This window comes from Haliotis cracherodii, unplaced genomic scaffold (genome assembly GCF_022045235.1).
Source record: "Haliotis cracherodii isolate W230 unplaced genomic scaffold, xgHalCrac1.p SCAF_7, whole genome shotgun sequence".
NCBI classification, from domain to species: Eukaryota; Metazoa; Mollusca; class Gastropoda; order Lepetellida; family Haliotidae; genus Haliotis; species Haliotis cracherodii.
Window position 1 is genome coordinate 49244735 of NW_027266330.1, and position 16438 is coordinate 49261172.

A 16438-nucleotide genomic window follows, 5' to 3' on the forward strand; every position below is an offset into this window, starting at 1 on the left:
TGAAGGAGAGGACAAATAAGGCTTCGTAATTTTTGTATAATCACTTGACCTTTCTACCACGCATTTATTTTTTCAAGAATTAGTGCCTGGAGGCCTTTGACTTATTAAAAGTCTGAAAGATAATCAGTAATCTCTCCTCAAACTGTTTGAACATGATTATGGCTCCATCACCTATGGTGGGGCTTGTAAGAACAATTTACAAAACCTAACTGCCATTCATCATCGGTGTCTTGTCTGGATGTTTTTAGAACATCTCCTACTGATAATATGTAGTTGAGGATGTTGAGTCGTCCCTTAGTGTCGTAAAAATATATTTGCAGTATATTTGTAAATATTACTTGATTAAATCCTAGCCAGCACATGACTTCATTTTTATTCCTCACTGTGTGGTAATCTACAATAGTAAATATTCCTCACTCCATCACTTGGAATAAGAATCAAATCTGCCTTTTCTGCTGCCAATATTAATCTTACAAACATACGTGTAGCGGACGGTAGGATCATTGGAACCAGTATCTACATAATTAAGATTAACAAATGACATGTTTTCCCTCAGAATTCAAACATATTTCAATATACAATCAAAACACAAAACGACTTTGTAACATTTTCTTACTCCCTTCTGTGTCAGACTATTAAAAAGGACATATTAACATGATCGCGGAAGAATCCCCTTTCACAACACATGGTTTCAGGACATTCAGCATGTCTTGGAAACAATGTCTGTGTGAGGCAATATTACTTTTTACCAGATTTTTTCTGGAACACATTATTTTTGACGAAAGATTTGTATTACAGCGTCAGGGTAAATCTCAATTTAGCATCTTAACTTGATAGACACACATGTATTTCTTATCACAACGTCCACCGCCATTGCCAACTTTCTCTAAATATATACAGTTTACATGTTAATGGTTTGTGTTTACTGTTCTACAAGTGACTGTTGAGCTTCATCCAACCAGATCTAGAATTAAAGGGGCACTGATCTAACGCCATTCCCCGGACTGGTTGTTGCCTTTGTTATTGTTTTTTCCCCCGTGAGTACCCGGATGATACGCAACGCAACTGAGCGTGACCAGAGACTGGGCTACCGTCTGCAAGGACAGCTAAATAAACTTGGAGGCTGGAGGCAATATTTGTTTTACGCATTTTTGAATAAACACTGATTGGTTAAATGTGATCTATAAAGATTCGACAAAGGGCGCATGTTAATTAATTTCTTCAGCCTAAACAGACAGACAAAAAGAACGGCGGAGCTCATCGGAAGTCGTCCTTTGGAAATACCCCAGATGGTTATAGTTTAATACTAAAAAAAGTATCCATGCAGTGAAAGCATTTTCGGATTTCGGATTGCGTCGATAATACGATTACTACTCCCTTGTTGTCATCCACGTTTTCTCGTATAACCCTACACTTGTGTATTTGTCGTCATTCACTTGATGTTCAGTTAATGAATTTATTACAGGTACAATTAGTGGTAGCACCACTTAGATTACCTGACAAAGGTTCTCATTTGGCATTTATTGTGTCTGGGGTAATTATTCAATCTAAATCCAGTTTGAAGTGAGGTGAAATGTGCATTATGTAATATGCAAGTGGCAGCCCAGCAAGAGGTGAACGATCAGTTGATTTACTTTTTAAGGTAAATCAACGGATCGTTCCTAGTCATCAAAGAAAATACGTTGATTGATTAATCACTGTTATCTTGCACAGTGGATATGTCAAAAGTGAGTGTTTACATGTCTAGGTTTACTAAAACAAAGGGAATACACTCATTACATGGCGTGAAGTGCCGATGTAAAAACAACATACTTTGTTCAAAGGGTTAACTGATAATACGTTGATTGGTTGCTCATTGTTATCAAACTCAGTGGATTTTTTAGGAACCGTGGACGTAATGAAAATAGTTGTCACATGGCCTTTCTCAGCCAACCCTTGAGACTTGACACCTATGTGAAACACCTGAAACAATCCAAGTGATCAGTTGGGAAACGAACACTGGTTATAATATCCCGAAACGATATATATCATTTAGAATATTTGATAGTTACAGAGACACGTGACATCGAATAAGTTATTTTGTATAGCTGCAGATGAGTGGGACATTATTCCTTTGTGTGGATATTCACGGATACATTCCTCGAACAAGGAAGCTGCCTATTTATACACATAAATTTGGTAAGTTGTAATCATGGTATTTGCATTTTGTTTTCCTTCATTTGAACCGATTCGTTCTTGTTTCTCTACGTCTTGGTTGGGAAATTCTTCAATGCGCGACAGACGTTGTTTTCACAGGTCATTTCCTTTGTAAGCGTGTATAGATTACCGTCAATTTGTAAAATGTGATTCTCTCAGGCAATTTATAAAATGTGTAAATATTTCAGTCATTTTGACTAAAAAATCTGTCCAGATTGATAAAGACGATCAAAAGGGCCTACAAACATCACAACAGATTATTATGTAGGATTAGAAGCCAAACAACATAGAAATGTTCTTTTCAACGTAACATTTTCAGTCTCTTGGTGATGACATAAACATCAAAATGTTTGGAATTCGTTATCATAATAATACAGATGGAAATGTTTTTCAGTCACTTTGTAAAATAACTGAATATTTAGACGTTTAATAAATATGTTACACATTTTGACAGTAAAAAAATATACACACTATAAAAAAGGCAATGCTCAGATGAAATATTTACTTTGTGCTGCAAGTCAAAATAGTGTAAACGAAAATCGCAAAATTACCAAGCAAGTGACTTATCAAAACTTCGTCACCATTACCGATGCTACCCACAAAGATTCCTACATTTCCTTATTATCTCGAACACTGTATTTCATTTTGTTGATCAATGTGACCATACGCTCTTATTACTACCGGTATCCATAAAAGTGACTAATGCGCTTACGAATGGCGCAACAGAGGTCGCGAGCTAGTCTAGATTTCTGCTCTACATCCGGGTACTCACTGGGAAAAAACAATAACAAAGGCAACAACCAGTCCCGGGGAATTGCGTTAGATCAGTGCCCCTTTAATGTCTCACGACGGATTTATGTATCTACATTGATATTCGGGTTTGTGTTCACAGATGAAGGGTCATTCGATCACACTTTATTCAATGTCAGTAATGTATGAGTAACTCAAGATGCAAGGTTAACTATACATATCAGCGATACTGTGTGGTGAGTACATCGTTAATATATATTCTACCATGAATTTGGAATTTACTCGATTCTGATTGGTCAATCAGAGGCTATTAAATCACAATAAACCCCCTCTGATTGAAACAGCTGGTTTGACGGCCGCATCACCGCGGAAGCTAATATTTATAAAATAGTACTATTTTCAGTCATTGTCGGTTGGCATATTTAAATAATTATATCTACAATTACAGGTTACAAAATGCACAGACGTGGTTACTCGATATTCAAAGGATGTGTAGCAATACATTTCGTGCAGAAAAACACGACAGAAATCAACAAAAGGAATGTATTTACGTTTTGGAGACAACAGAGAGCTTGGAATTTTGGCGCTTTTCTATATACGACTGTGGCGTCATATCTTTTGCGACACAACGAGCGATATGACGTCATAATGGTGACGTGCGATGTAGAACGAAAGCCTTGCAAAGATTGCTTTGTTTTCTTTAAGGATGCCCACCTCATGTTAGCTTACCAAGTTGCCGTGCTTGTATGCTTTCAGTGCCTGTCATATGTTCGAGTGAAGTATTACGGTAAAAAAACTGCTTGAGTATATACAGCACCATATTGTGTTCGTTGATTCCGTAATTCATATCGATAACCCACTCAAAACACTGCCGCTTCACTCAGTATATTTGCTTACACCAAAGAGTTCGCGTTTTATTTAGTCATGGTAGAATGAAGATAAACATACTGTGTTTTCAATGTAGAGCTAGGTTACCTGTAGATTTAACCCCGCTAAATTTAAGGTTTGAAACCTCACGCTGCGCGTTCGGTTCCAAATTCAATTTAGCGGGGTTAAATCTTCAGGTAACCTAGCTCTACATTGAAAACATAGTATGTTTATCTCCTAATTTTATATAGACTGGCATGCATGTACTGTCCGCGAAAGAAAGGTCTGTATAATAAAACATGTATTAAATAAACAAAATCTTGGTTGGTCATCAATATCCCAGCTATATGACGGCGGTCTGTAAATAATCGAGTCTGGACCAGACAATCCAGTGATCTATATCATGAGCTTCGATCCACGCAATTGGGATCGATGACATGCATCAACCACGTCAGCGAGTCTGACTACTCGATACCATGGGTCGCCTCTTACAAAAAGCATAGTCGCCTTTTACGACAGGAATGGGTTGCTGAAGACCTATTCTATCCCGGATTTTTTTGCGTGTCTTTGGATACCTTCGAGTATAAAGTAAAGCTTTTTAATTTCAGAGTTGAGTAGGGGATGACAATGGAATGGATATGATTGATGGATATGATTCATTCTTTTGAAGGATTTATAAACATGTCAATTTGTTGAGAATAAATGATTACCTACTACATCTTTGCTTTATTACATTCCTCATGTATAAAATAAGAAAGTAGTGAAACCTCGTAAAGTGGAACATCAACAATATATCGAGTCATCAGTAGTACAAGACACGTTGAGTGATTATAGTGAGCGAGTGAGTATGGTTTTATGCCGCTTTTAGCAATATTCCAGCAATATCACGGCGGGGGACACCAGAAATGGGCATCACACATTATACCCATGTCGGGAATCGAACCCGGGTGTTTGGCGTGACGAGCGGACGCTTTAACAACTAGGCTACCCGACCGCCCCTTGAGTGATTATAATAATGGAGATGCCATATATTGATCATAACACAATCTCATCTGAGCTTTGTACGATCGCGAAGTCATGTGTCGATTAAAACACAATTGACCTACGATCATTATCTATTTCAAACTTTTCCTTCAGAATGGGATGAAATGGAAAACTGTACTGGAAATATACTATCACATATGTCCTTAAATGTACATGTACATACCTATGTGTAAATACACATCTCAAACTCGTTTTCATAACACAATATCAAAGAAAAAGCGCATTTCATGGACTGTCCATAAAATTATATTTTGAGCAAAGGTCTAAGTAAGGCAGCCAAGTGCGAAATACTAGCTGAGACGAGGTGGTCATAGTGAAACAAATTTGTTCAGAGTTTTGAGCACATCAACTGTATATACATTGAACATTACTTTAATCGAATTTCGTAATTTTCTCTTTTATTTAATCTAGGTTTTATTGATAATTGTACCGTAAAACAATAATATTCCCTTCTTTCACCTGTACTGTGCAAGTCATCGTTTCCTTTTATTAAATATAGCCTACTCTACTCTTTTTGAGCTTTCAAATTCAAGTATTAAATTTGTCCAAATACATCTCATTTCAAGCCGTTTATAAGTTAGATTTAAACCATAAACAACACATCATGACACCCGAAGTATCAATAAGCGGTATGTGTGATTGCACAACGAAGCAATGGCATATATGGCGCCCGAGTTGCGAGGGATCGAAAATAGGTTTGTTGAATAGATTTGCGGCCCATGAAAACGTTTCAACGATTTTATTTTAATCAACATGTACTTACTGCTAACGGGTAGTACATTATAATCTTGTTAAATATTAAGAAATAATAATGATGTTAGATATTGAGCGATGTTATTTTGAGTATTGTTAGAACTGTTTAGCGCTCTTTCATATTTTGGCCTTTGAAAATGTCCCATGTCAATTACCCCGAAGTTGTTTTTATCACTAATGAAAGAGCACGGACACGGAAACCTACATGAACGTAATCGGGATTTCTTCAAGATGTACATTCCAAACTGCCATTCGTATTGTATCATTCTCTTTGACAGTCCACGTACACACTAATCACGACCACTTCCGTCAATTTTGTTTTGACGTCAACAACACGGACAATTTCATCTGTATTGTATACGGTAAATATAACTCACGGAAACTTCTCAGTGAATATGTACTTCAACACCAATGTCATATGTCTATCACTGGTTATCTAGGATGTGTACTTGCCAGTGAGTTGAATGATTGGACATTTAGATTTCAAACAAAGGCGCTAACTTGACTTTACTTGCCATAACCGGGTGCTTCCATATTACGATTAATGTAGAAAAGTAAGAAACCTATAATACAAGCATTTTTATCGATGGCTAGGCAGTGCATAGATCTTTTGGATTTGGTGACTTTAGATACTGATGGAAAAAAAACAACAACTCGAGTTGCATGTCATACAATTTGGTTACACTGTGTGAAGAAATAACGTTGTAAAACTTTTGATTCAATGTATATTATGTTTTTGAAACCGCGACGTCATCACACCGCGGCACTGAGCGGTATCCAGGCTGGCTGACGTCCAGGCACCACGAGGGTTAAACAACAAACAACAAAACTTTTGTCATGTGCAAATATCTGTATGTTTATTCTTTCCTCTACAATATGTTGAGATTTGATTAAAAAACGGCACAATAAGCAACTACATGTAACTGTTATAGTTTAATGTAAGGGTACACCATTTTTTATATGCATCCAGCACGTTTTTTGTAGTCCATCATACAAGTTCACAAATGACCCCACCAAAGTTTGAGGCCAAAGTAACCATTATGGTTAGTTATCTCCCAGCGATGCCATCATTTGAGAGCGTGAAAAGTGCACTTTACAGGTAAATATCATCCCGTATTTTTGCCTTGGTTAGAATTAACTTTTCTTTTCTTTAGGTCCCACATAACTTGTTTCGCTCTCAACCATTTCAAGTTAATGAAATCATTATCAATATTTCATGTAACATATGCGTAACTGTTCCTTTGCTCTTTTTCAGGCATCGTCGCAAGACCATTCCAGCGTTACCCAGGTCGCGGTCAGCAGTAGACATTGAAGACAAATGGTCAGAGACAACAGATGGACGTCCCTTTCTATTGTTCAGCGACGGCGACGATGACAAGATCCTGGCGTTCTCCACAGCAGAACAGATACAAGCCCCCCAGGAAGCTGACACCCTTTACATGGATGGTACTTTCACAGCATGTCCAGGTTTATGGGATGAAGTATACATCATTCATGCCAGAGTTGGTCCCACCATCTTTCCTCTACTGTTCGCCCTTTTGCCAGATCGTCAAGCAACAACCTATGGCCGGCTTTTTCGACAATTGAAGACAGAAGTTCAAGAGCGACTCAACAGACCTCTGTCACCTAGCAAGATACAGATCGACTTTGAACAAGCCGTTGTCAGCGCGATCGAGACAGAGTTTCCGCAAGCAAGCATTTCGAAACTGATGGACCCAGAACCAACAACAACCTTGAGGGATTTCACAGCCGACTGAACTACCTACTGCCACATGTTCACCCTAACATCTACAGATTCATTGAAGTCATCGAGAAAGTCGAGTTCAGTGAAAGGACTAAGGTGATGCAATTGAACTTTGGTGCGGCACCACGCTGCCGCAAGAGAATCTATTGAGAGACAGAGAACCGCCAGGTACGCCCCAAAGATCAGCTGCAGCAGGGTGACAAGTCTGCTATTGAGTGTTTAGATGCTTGTGGACACTTGCTCGTCTTGGATAAATAAACTGTAAAAGTTATTAAATGTAAAGTGTACATTACCAAAAACTGTCACAAAGTGTTGTTACAAACTGTATAAAATTTATCAAATGTAAAGTGTCATTAAATATAAGTATATTATTAAAATATCTATTTAAAGCTGCTTTGCTTTTTTGTCAGATCTTATCTGGACTATTCCATTTTAAAGTCTGAGGGAACAAGCATAAGGATTAGTGTGCACTCAACCGTTTAAAGTGTTGTTATGAGCTGTCTAACTATTGGGACGTCTAACTAATGGGAGGACACCCTCCTTACAATTCTTACCAAGATTCAACCAACTAACTATCACCCGATTACCGTACCCGTAGCTGCAATTGAAATCATTGAAATCACTCATAAATAGGACGCAGTGTGATACATGCATCGCTTCCTTGTGCAACCACGCGGATCGCTTATCACTTTATACTTCGCATTTTACGGGCTGTTGTTAATAGTTTATAGATATAATTTATCAAAAGCTTGAAACGTGATATTCCAATGTTCCAGCTTTATGACGGCGGTCTGGATTATATACAGTAATCAAGCCCGGACCAGATAATTGGACCAGCCTTGATCATGACTTGGTTGTCATCTTCGGCAGATACAGTAAATGGAACATTAGAATCTATCCTGGAACTCGCTGTTTGCTGCGTGTGTACTAGTCTACCGCGCATTTGTGCTTCGACAGGTTACGTGTTCGTAGGTTGAAACTCATGTTTGTTTGTTTGTTTGTTTGTTTGTCTGTTGTTTAACGCCGCGCTCAGCAACATTCCAGTTATATGACGGCGGTCTGTAAATAATCAAGTCTGGACCAGACAATCCAGTCATTGACATCATGAGCATCGATCCACACCATTGGGATCGATGACATGCATCAACCAAGTCAGCGACCCTGACCACCCGATCCCGTTAGTCGCCTCTCACGACAAGCGTAGTCGCCTTTTACGACAAGCATGGGTTGCTGAAGACCGATGGAGGAAGCAGCTGAACTGAAGAGCGTCCTGTGACCTACCCACAATCCAGTCCAAAGTTCAGGAGTTTGGCCATGACATATAAATGGGATATGTCGATGTGAATCTCTGCCCAAACGCTTGTCTGCGTAAGATTTTATCAGCATGTGTATATGTTTTGGTTCAAGTCACGATCATCTGTTTGTTTTGTTCTTTCAGGCAAAGGTGTAATTTCAAGCTACCAATATACTTCTGATCCAATTAAATTAAAATCGAAACTTTGTCGAATTCAGAATAGTTTCAGAGATACTCAAATTCTCAACCGATATAATGAAAGTACAACTGTTCACACCATTCCGACCACGAAAGTCATATTTCTTATAAAACTCTTATCTTTTTTCAAGGTATTGTAACGGCATCTATTATTATCCCCCGCATCGAAGTGGAAGGGGGATATAGGAATGGGTGCTGTCCGTCCGTCCTTCCGTCACGTTTCGTTTCCGGAGTAGAAATGTAAAAAAAATGAGAGATATATTAACCAAACTTGACACATAGATAGGTCGAGTGATGAACTTGTGCCTTTTGAAAGTTTAGGTTCTCGAAAAAAAGATTTTCTGAGTTTCAATGACAACGACTTTGACTGAAAGTGGCGGTAGTGCTTCTTTCCGGTGGAGATCTTGAAAACCTTACAATGTTTCTTCACCAAACTTGGCACATTGATAAGTCTAGTGGTAAACTGGTGCCTTTTGGTAGTTTGGAATATTTTAAAAATTTATTTTTCGATTTTCCAGGGCAGCGGCTTTGGCTTAGACCCAAAATGGCGGTAGTGCTCGTTTCCGGAGCAGATCTTGAAACCCATACACTATGTCTTTCCTTGCACAGAACCGGACATGTCATGTTGTCGGGTGATATGAGTATTTCATTCTTGTTTGATTTGTTGTTTGTATGTGGTATGTTTGATTTCAAACCTATTTATTTACCCATCAAGTGATTTAGTCATAACATGTACACTCCATCGGGATTCCGGCTTAGAATTAATCCTTATCAACCTATGCCTGTAGTAAGAGGCGATATAATGGATTGGGTGGTCAGGCTAATTCAATTCAATTTAATTCAATTCATATGGTTTATTGTATGAAAGGTCATTGGCCAATATACAAGTGAGTTACATAGACATACAGTTGTAGTATATCAATACAACTGACGTAACACAAAAGCATGGTGAATGTATAGTGAGTGAGTGAGTGAGTGAGTGAGTATGGTTTTACGCCGCTTTTAGCAATATTCCAGTGATATCACGGCGGCGGACACCAGAAATGGGCTTCACACATTGTACCCATGTCGGGAATCGAGCCCGGGTCTTCAGCGTGACGAGCGAACGCTTTAACCACCAGGCTACCCGACACATCATAGGGATCACTTATTTTGTTATATACATAAACATAAAATGAAATTCGTCTTCAGCACCAAGGTTAAATATTTTTAAATTCACTATTAAATCACTATTCGCCTTTAAATCATTCAGACCAAGCCTAAAGCGTATAAATGTTTTGCGGAGGTGTTTGAATCATAAATCTGAAAGACACGCGTCTTGTTCAAGGAGAGACTTAATATTACGATATGTGTCGCATCTCGATCTTACTGAAAGTGTAGAATGTCAATCCTGTCGGAAAATATCTATAGCACGAGTACGAAATTGCTGTAAAAACATATTTATGTCACCAATAGATTGCGAGATCCACATTAAGCCAAAGCCATAATTAGAAAGAGCTCCGCGTTTTCGGGAAGCCCGTGTGTTCTTCCTAATATTATCAAAATATACCAGCATATTATGAGCTTCCAATACACATCCTTGACGCAGACCGCTTGGACAGTCGAAAAAGTTAATCACAGCATCGTCAATCGAACACATGATTTAACATTTTGATAAATTGACTAAGTATTATATACATTTTGCCATCCAAGATGTGCTTTTGTAAACATTTTCATAATCGACGTTTATCCACAGAATCGAATGCCTTTTTTAAGTCCACAAAGGCAACATATAATTTACGTTTATGGTATGTGAGGTATTTTTCAATTACTGAATGCAGAGTAAAAATATGGTCAAAAGGAGAATAGCCTTTCCTGAATCCAGTCTGCACGTCGGGTATCAGGTCCCGCATGTTCGACCACTGAATCAGTCTGTTATTGATACTACTGGTAAATCCCTTACCTAAAATACTGGTCAGAGAAATACTCCGGTAGTTGCCAGGGTTGTTCCCATTTCCATGTTTCACTCATTCACCAACAATCTAAATAACATGACGTCCTTTGTGTATCTGGTTCAGTCTGTTTTTATATACAGGCCGAATTGATATGTCTCTCATATTGATAACTGCGATGTAAAAATTACTTCACCCTTTCATTTTCACTTTTTCTCAAAACTTGTTTTTAGTCATATTCATTTTCAAAAAAGTACAGTGTATTTACCTTGCTGCACACATCCCCATATTTAGAGAATGCTTCACTACAGACCATTATTGTCATGACACAAATTCCAGTGTGAATCTCGAAAATATGTTTCCACTGTGTCCTTTGTAAGAATCACCTAATGGCCTGAATGTAACATTGAGAGGTTTAAGTGTTTCACAGGCATGGACCTAAACGTCTTGCACATTTCTTTACAGTATGGTTGGTTGATTGGTTTAGCGTCGGTCAGCAATATTGCAGCTACATTACAGCTGCCTGTAAATAATTGAGTCTCGACCAGACAATCCAGTTATTGACATCAGGAGCACTGATCTACGCAAGTAGAAAAGGATGTCATGTATCAACCAGATTAACCAGCCTGACCACCCGATCCCATTAATCGCCTCTTACTACAAGCATGGGTTCCTGTAGTCCCCCGGGTGTTCACGAGGTCCTGTGTGTTGTAGAACTGTATAACGTCTCGAAACGTCTGCATGTACATATCACAAAGATACTGCAAATACCTATTATCGTTTAACATTATAATTTAATGTAAGAACACATTGCTACATTCAACCGGTACATTTGAAGTGTTTTCAAGATAAGTGAAGCTTATCAGTCAACTGACAACATGACCCCACCAAAGTATGAGGCAGCATTGCCACTATAGAAGGTGTGTGATGATGATATCTCCACCCAAGCCTCCTCCCCCTTGTTGAGATGGTTGACGGCTACAGCGGAAGCATCAGCGATGTTAATATTCGAGTCTGTTTTCATATACCCGCCTGCCATGTACACTCTTCCCGACTTCATGATATAGACGTTCATATTGGTGTTTGACTCCATCACTTCCAGCTTTGTCCAGAACATGTAGGTACCAGACACCGGAGCTATGAATGTCCCTGTGGTGGTGTTATAGGCAGAGCCAGCGTTGTAGAGGAGTTTACTGAATGCCACGGTAGAGAAAACAGGTGCTGTCTTTGATGGGACCGAAACGTGGAATGCCACGTTTCTTGTCTTTGATGCTGAATAAAAACAAAAAGATCAAATATATAAACAGACATGATTCTGATAAAAGTGAGGGTGATAATAGGTTATCATTCATTGTGTTTGTTTGTGGTGCTAAATAAAACACCTTTGTTTGTTCTTACAAACGTCACTTACGTTAACTGACATACGAATATGATTAATTCATAATTTTAAATAAAAACTACACATAACTGCGTGCCGAGCAGAATATTCATCTTACAAAAAACTTTATGCATGGACCATTGGTTATTGGGATATTAGGTTGGTCAGTTCAATATTTCTCTCATCACGACGAACACCCTGATTGAGGTCTCCTCTGTAATACAATGAGTGAGTGAGTATGGTGTTCCGCCGCTTTTAGCAATATTCCAGCAATATCAGGAAACGGGCTTCACACATTGCACCCATGTCGGGAAGTGAACCCGGGTCCTCGGCGTGACAAGCGAACGCTTTAACCACTAGGCTACCCGACCGCCCCCTGAGCTACACCTCGAACCAGGATAAAACCAAACCCACTTTGATCTTTGATGATGTATATTGTGTTAAATAATGGTTACATCGTTTCAAAAATAGATTAGGCGCGGTGGACGAACCAGTCGGCTAAGACTCCTCAATTCGTTTCGCAGAGTTGCGTCCCTTGTGCGTGCCAGAAACCTATGACGGTTAGTTTCAATCCTGACTTTGAATCCTATTAGACCTGACATTGTTGGTATGTACTATCTATAACAGAGAGAGTGGTGTCACGCAAGGCAGTATTTTCTCAGTTTATCAAAAGTTTTGCATTGATTCAGTTGATGGAACTCTTTTCTGTATACATGATGTTATAAATGACGATAATATGCACACAAAACAAGTACAATTATATTTTGAGGAAATACATAAATGGTATCCTGAAAATGGCAAATTTGGCAAAGATCAACTGTTTGTATCACTGTGAAAAATAAACTGACGGGCAAAAGAAACTATACCAAAGTATTTGTTATTTAAAAAAATATCACATCAGCACTGAACTGGAGTTTTCATTGTCAAACAAAATCGCATAAACGCAGCTTCATCATTACTGAGTTTAAAAAATCCTGCTTCTTCCCGAATATAGACTTTATCGAGCTTTTTTCATTCAAAATCACGACAAAATGGCTCGGAACGGTATAAAACCCGCTAATCTGTATGTTTTACACCACAATCGTACCGACCACAACAGCTGACATGCCGAGACTGACCGCACAAGAGCGAGAGAGAGCAATTGGGATGTTGCAGTTGGGAGTACGCCATGCCCATGTTGCTCGCATCTTCAACTGCACCAGAACAAAGATAACGAGGCTGCAGACACGACGCACACAAACAGGTCGTACAGATGACAGGCCAAGAAGTGGAAGACCCAGGGTCACAACCACCAATGAAGATCGGTACCTCTGCATCTTACATCTACGCAATCGTTTCGTCACTGTGACGTCATCGGCAGCCACAGCCTTACATCGTGTGGTCAGCAGAAGGACAGTTGCCAGGCGTCTTCAACAACACGGTATGCGGGCCTACCGGGTCTTTCGCGGGATGACCTTGAGCCGTTGTGATCGACGTAACCGCCTCCATTGGGCAGGAATGGTACAGCGGTGGAAAAACAGGAACTGGCAACGAACTCTATTCTCTGATGAGAGCAGGTTCCAGTTGTATCGAGCTGATGGCCGTGTGCGTGTGTATCGTCGGAGAGGAGAGAGAACAGCCCAATGTTGTGTTCAGTAGACCGTGCCATTCGGTGGTGGAAGCGTCATGGTTTGGGGTGGGATTTGCAGGGACCGTACAACAGACCTGGTTGTCTTTGACCGTAATTTAAATGCTCAAGTCTACAGGACAACGCTCGCCCCCACACCGCCAGGATCACCAGAGACTTCCTAACTGCAAATAATGTAAACCTTTTGCAATGGCCAGTAAGATCGCCTGACCTAACACCCATTGAGCGCTTGTGGGACTATCTGGACAGACAAATAAGGGAAAGAAATCCCCCTCCTCCAAGTCGTCAAACGTTGATTCAGGCACTGTTGGAAGAATGGCGAGCCATCCCCAATGACGTCATCAGGGATCTTGTAAACTTCGTGCGGCGACGTGTCCAAGCCTGTATTCAGAGCAATTGAGGCCATACAAGATACTGACAGTAATGCATTTGTCAAAAAAAACTTACCTGTTATTGAAGTTCCTGTAAATGCCACCTTTGTGGAATTTGAATCAGAACATTGTCAGATAGATTTTCTTTCCAACTCGCAACACTATATTTTTGTTTTTGTTATATATTTGATAATGTTGTCAACACCAAATCAATGTTGGTATAGTTTCTTTTGCCCGTCAGTTTATAAACCTTACAAGGAGTCTGGACTAGTTTTGGATGGGACTTCCAACAAACATTTTAAAGAAGACACCAAGTTACTTTGTAATAAATGTGTTCATCACTCCACGCTATTTATTTATAGACTAAATGCTTATAGTCACATGTCTTATTGAACATACAAAGGTTCTAAAGGTGTGTGTGTGTGTGTGTGTGTGTGTGTGTGTGTGTGTGTGTGTGTGTGTGTGTGAGAGAGTAAGTGTGTGTGTGTGTGTGTGTGTGTGTGTGTGTGTGTGTGTTATTAGGGGGGGATGGGAGAGTTGGTTTGTGGTTTAACGCCGCACTCAGCAATATTCAAAAGAAAGAGAGAGAGAGGCATTAAACTAAAATCCAACCAACATAATTAGGTTGTGGGTCATGTTCATACGAGATACACGAGAATTTCATTTCTCAATGGCGACCATATTGGATTTTTTGGATGGCCCGTATCTTAAAATATTTGGCATGTCACAAAATATATCTGTACCAGGTTTCATGGTTTTAAATGCATCTGCGATAACAAATATATACGCTATTATAGACTACTCAGCCTTTTCGGTATAAAATGCACAGTTCTTAACAACACGTTAAATATGTGAGTATGAAATAAGACCCGTGCAGATTCCGGGGTAGAATAGGTCTTCAGCAACCCATGCTTGCCTTGCCGTAAAAGGCGACTATGCTTGTCGTAAGAGGCGAGTAACGGGAACGGGTGGTCAGGCTCGCTGACTTGGTTGTTGCATGTCATCTATCCCAATTGTGTGGATCGATGCTCATGATGTCAATGACTGGATTGTCTGGTCCAGACACGATTATTTACAGACCGCCGTCATATAGCTGGAATATTGCATCAGCGATAAACTACCTTTGCCTTTTCGGTATTGAAAGCACAGTTCTCAACAATACGTTAAATATGTTAGTATGAGTGAGTCAGGTCTCGTTTACCAATTCGGTGAAACCCACGAGCACGGGTATGGTGCTGACAAACCTAGAAACATAAATGGGTCGAATCGGGATTCGAACCCACAATTATAGGCTTCTTCAAAACGAATCGCGGCGCGTTAGACGACTGGGCCACCCGTGCCCCCTGTTATTATGAAATAAAACAATATACTATCAGCCATCCACGAAATGAAAATTGAATAGCAAACAATATACTGAGCAAAACCTTACCAACGGACAACGCAGCTTTCAAGGTCGTCAGATTGAAACTATTCCTTGTCTGGTTCACATCTGCTGACACCAACTGTATGTCTTGTGAGACTTGTGTCAGGGACTGCTTGTTTTCCTGGGCTTGTTTCTGTATAACGGACAGGTCACTTCTCAACGTGGTGACTTCAGCAATCGTTAAACTTAAGTTATTCTGCATCAAATGCAGGCCTGCAGAAGTTGAGTTCATGTCTATCCCCAACCTTTCCACTTCTTTTGATGCGCTTTGTGCTTGCGCCTTTGTCGACTGGAGTTCCACGTAATGCTGGTCCTGTTTATGTGTGATAAGTTGGACCACATACGATGTATTCTGAGTTAATCTTTGGGCCTCTCCCTTTACCAGACCAAGTTGTTCGTCTAACGTCTTCATTTTCGACTGCACTGTATTTACTTGTGCTGTGTTCAATTTGACATCGAGGCTGAGTGACTTCAACTGACTATTAGTATTACTGTTTCCAGTTTTCACGTCATTCATTTGTGCTTTCAACACAGCAAGGTCATTGGACGATGCCCGCAGTTCTGTCTTCAAGGCCGCCACTTCATTTGTCAGAGAAGAAATCTGAGCAGCTGCCAGTGCCTTGTTGACTTTTATATCTGACTGTAACTGTCCGGTCGTTGTCTGAAGGCCGGTTACAGTCTGCTCGAGAAGGGTGACGTGGCTTAAGAGGCTGGTTAGATCTGTGCTACCGTCCGGCTTTGTTATAGGCAAAATAAGTCCAGACAGAGATCCACAGAGCAAAATACAGAGAGAGAGAACCGCCACATACATTATGCGTGTGTGTTGCTTGGCGTCGTCAGTTTGGACACTGTTCTACGTCTG

General features: G+C 39.9%; 2 protein-coding genes across 2 annotated transcripts; one reads left to right on the top strand and one right to left on the bottom strand.

Moving 5' to 3' along the window:
* The first annotated feature begins 6614 nt into the window (after positions 1 to 6614).
* Positions 6615 to 7367, top strand: LOC139448948 (uncharacterized). The gene is made up of 2 exons (XM_071230455.1): positions 6615 to 6709; positions 6866 to 7367. Exons 1-2 carry the CDS (start codon positions 6615 to 6617, stop codon positions 7365 to 7367), a joined length of 597 nt encoding a protein of 198 aa, XP_071086556.1.
* A 4184-nt stretch (positions 7368 to 11551) lies between these two features.
* LOC139448352 (fibrinogen- and Ig-binding protein-like) lies at positions 11552 to 16438 on the bottom strand. The gene is made up of 2 exons (XM_071229894.1): positions 15583 to 16438; positions 11552 to 12049 (listed from the first exon to the last, which is right to left on the bottom strand). Exons 1-2 carry the CDS (start codon positions 16385 to 16387, stop codon positions 11640 to 11642), a joined length of 1215 nt encoding a protein of 404 aa, XP_071085995.1. The 5' UTR covers positions 16388 to 16438; the 3' UTR covers positions 11552 to 11639.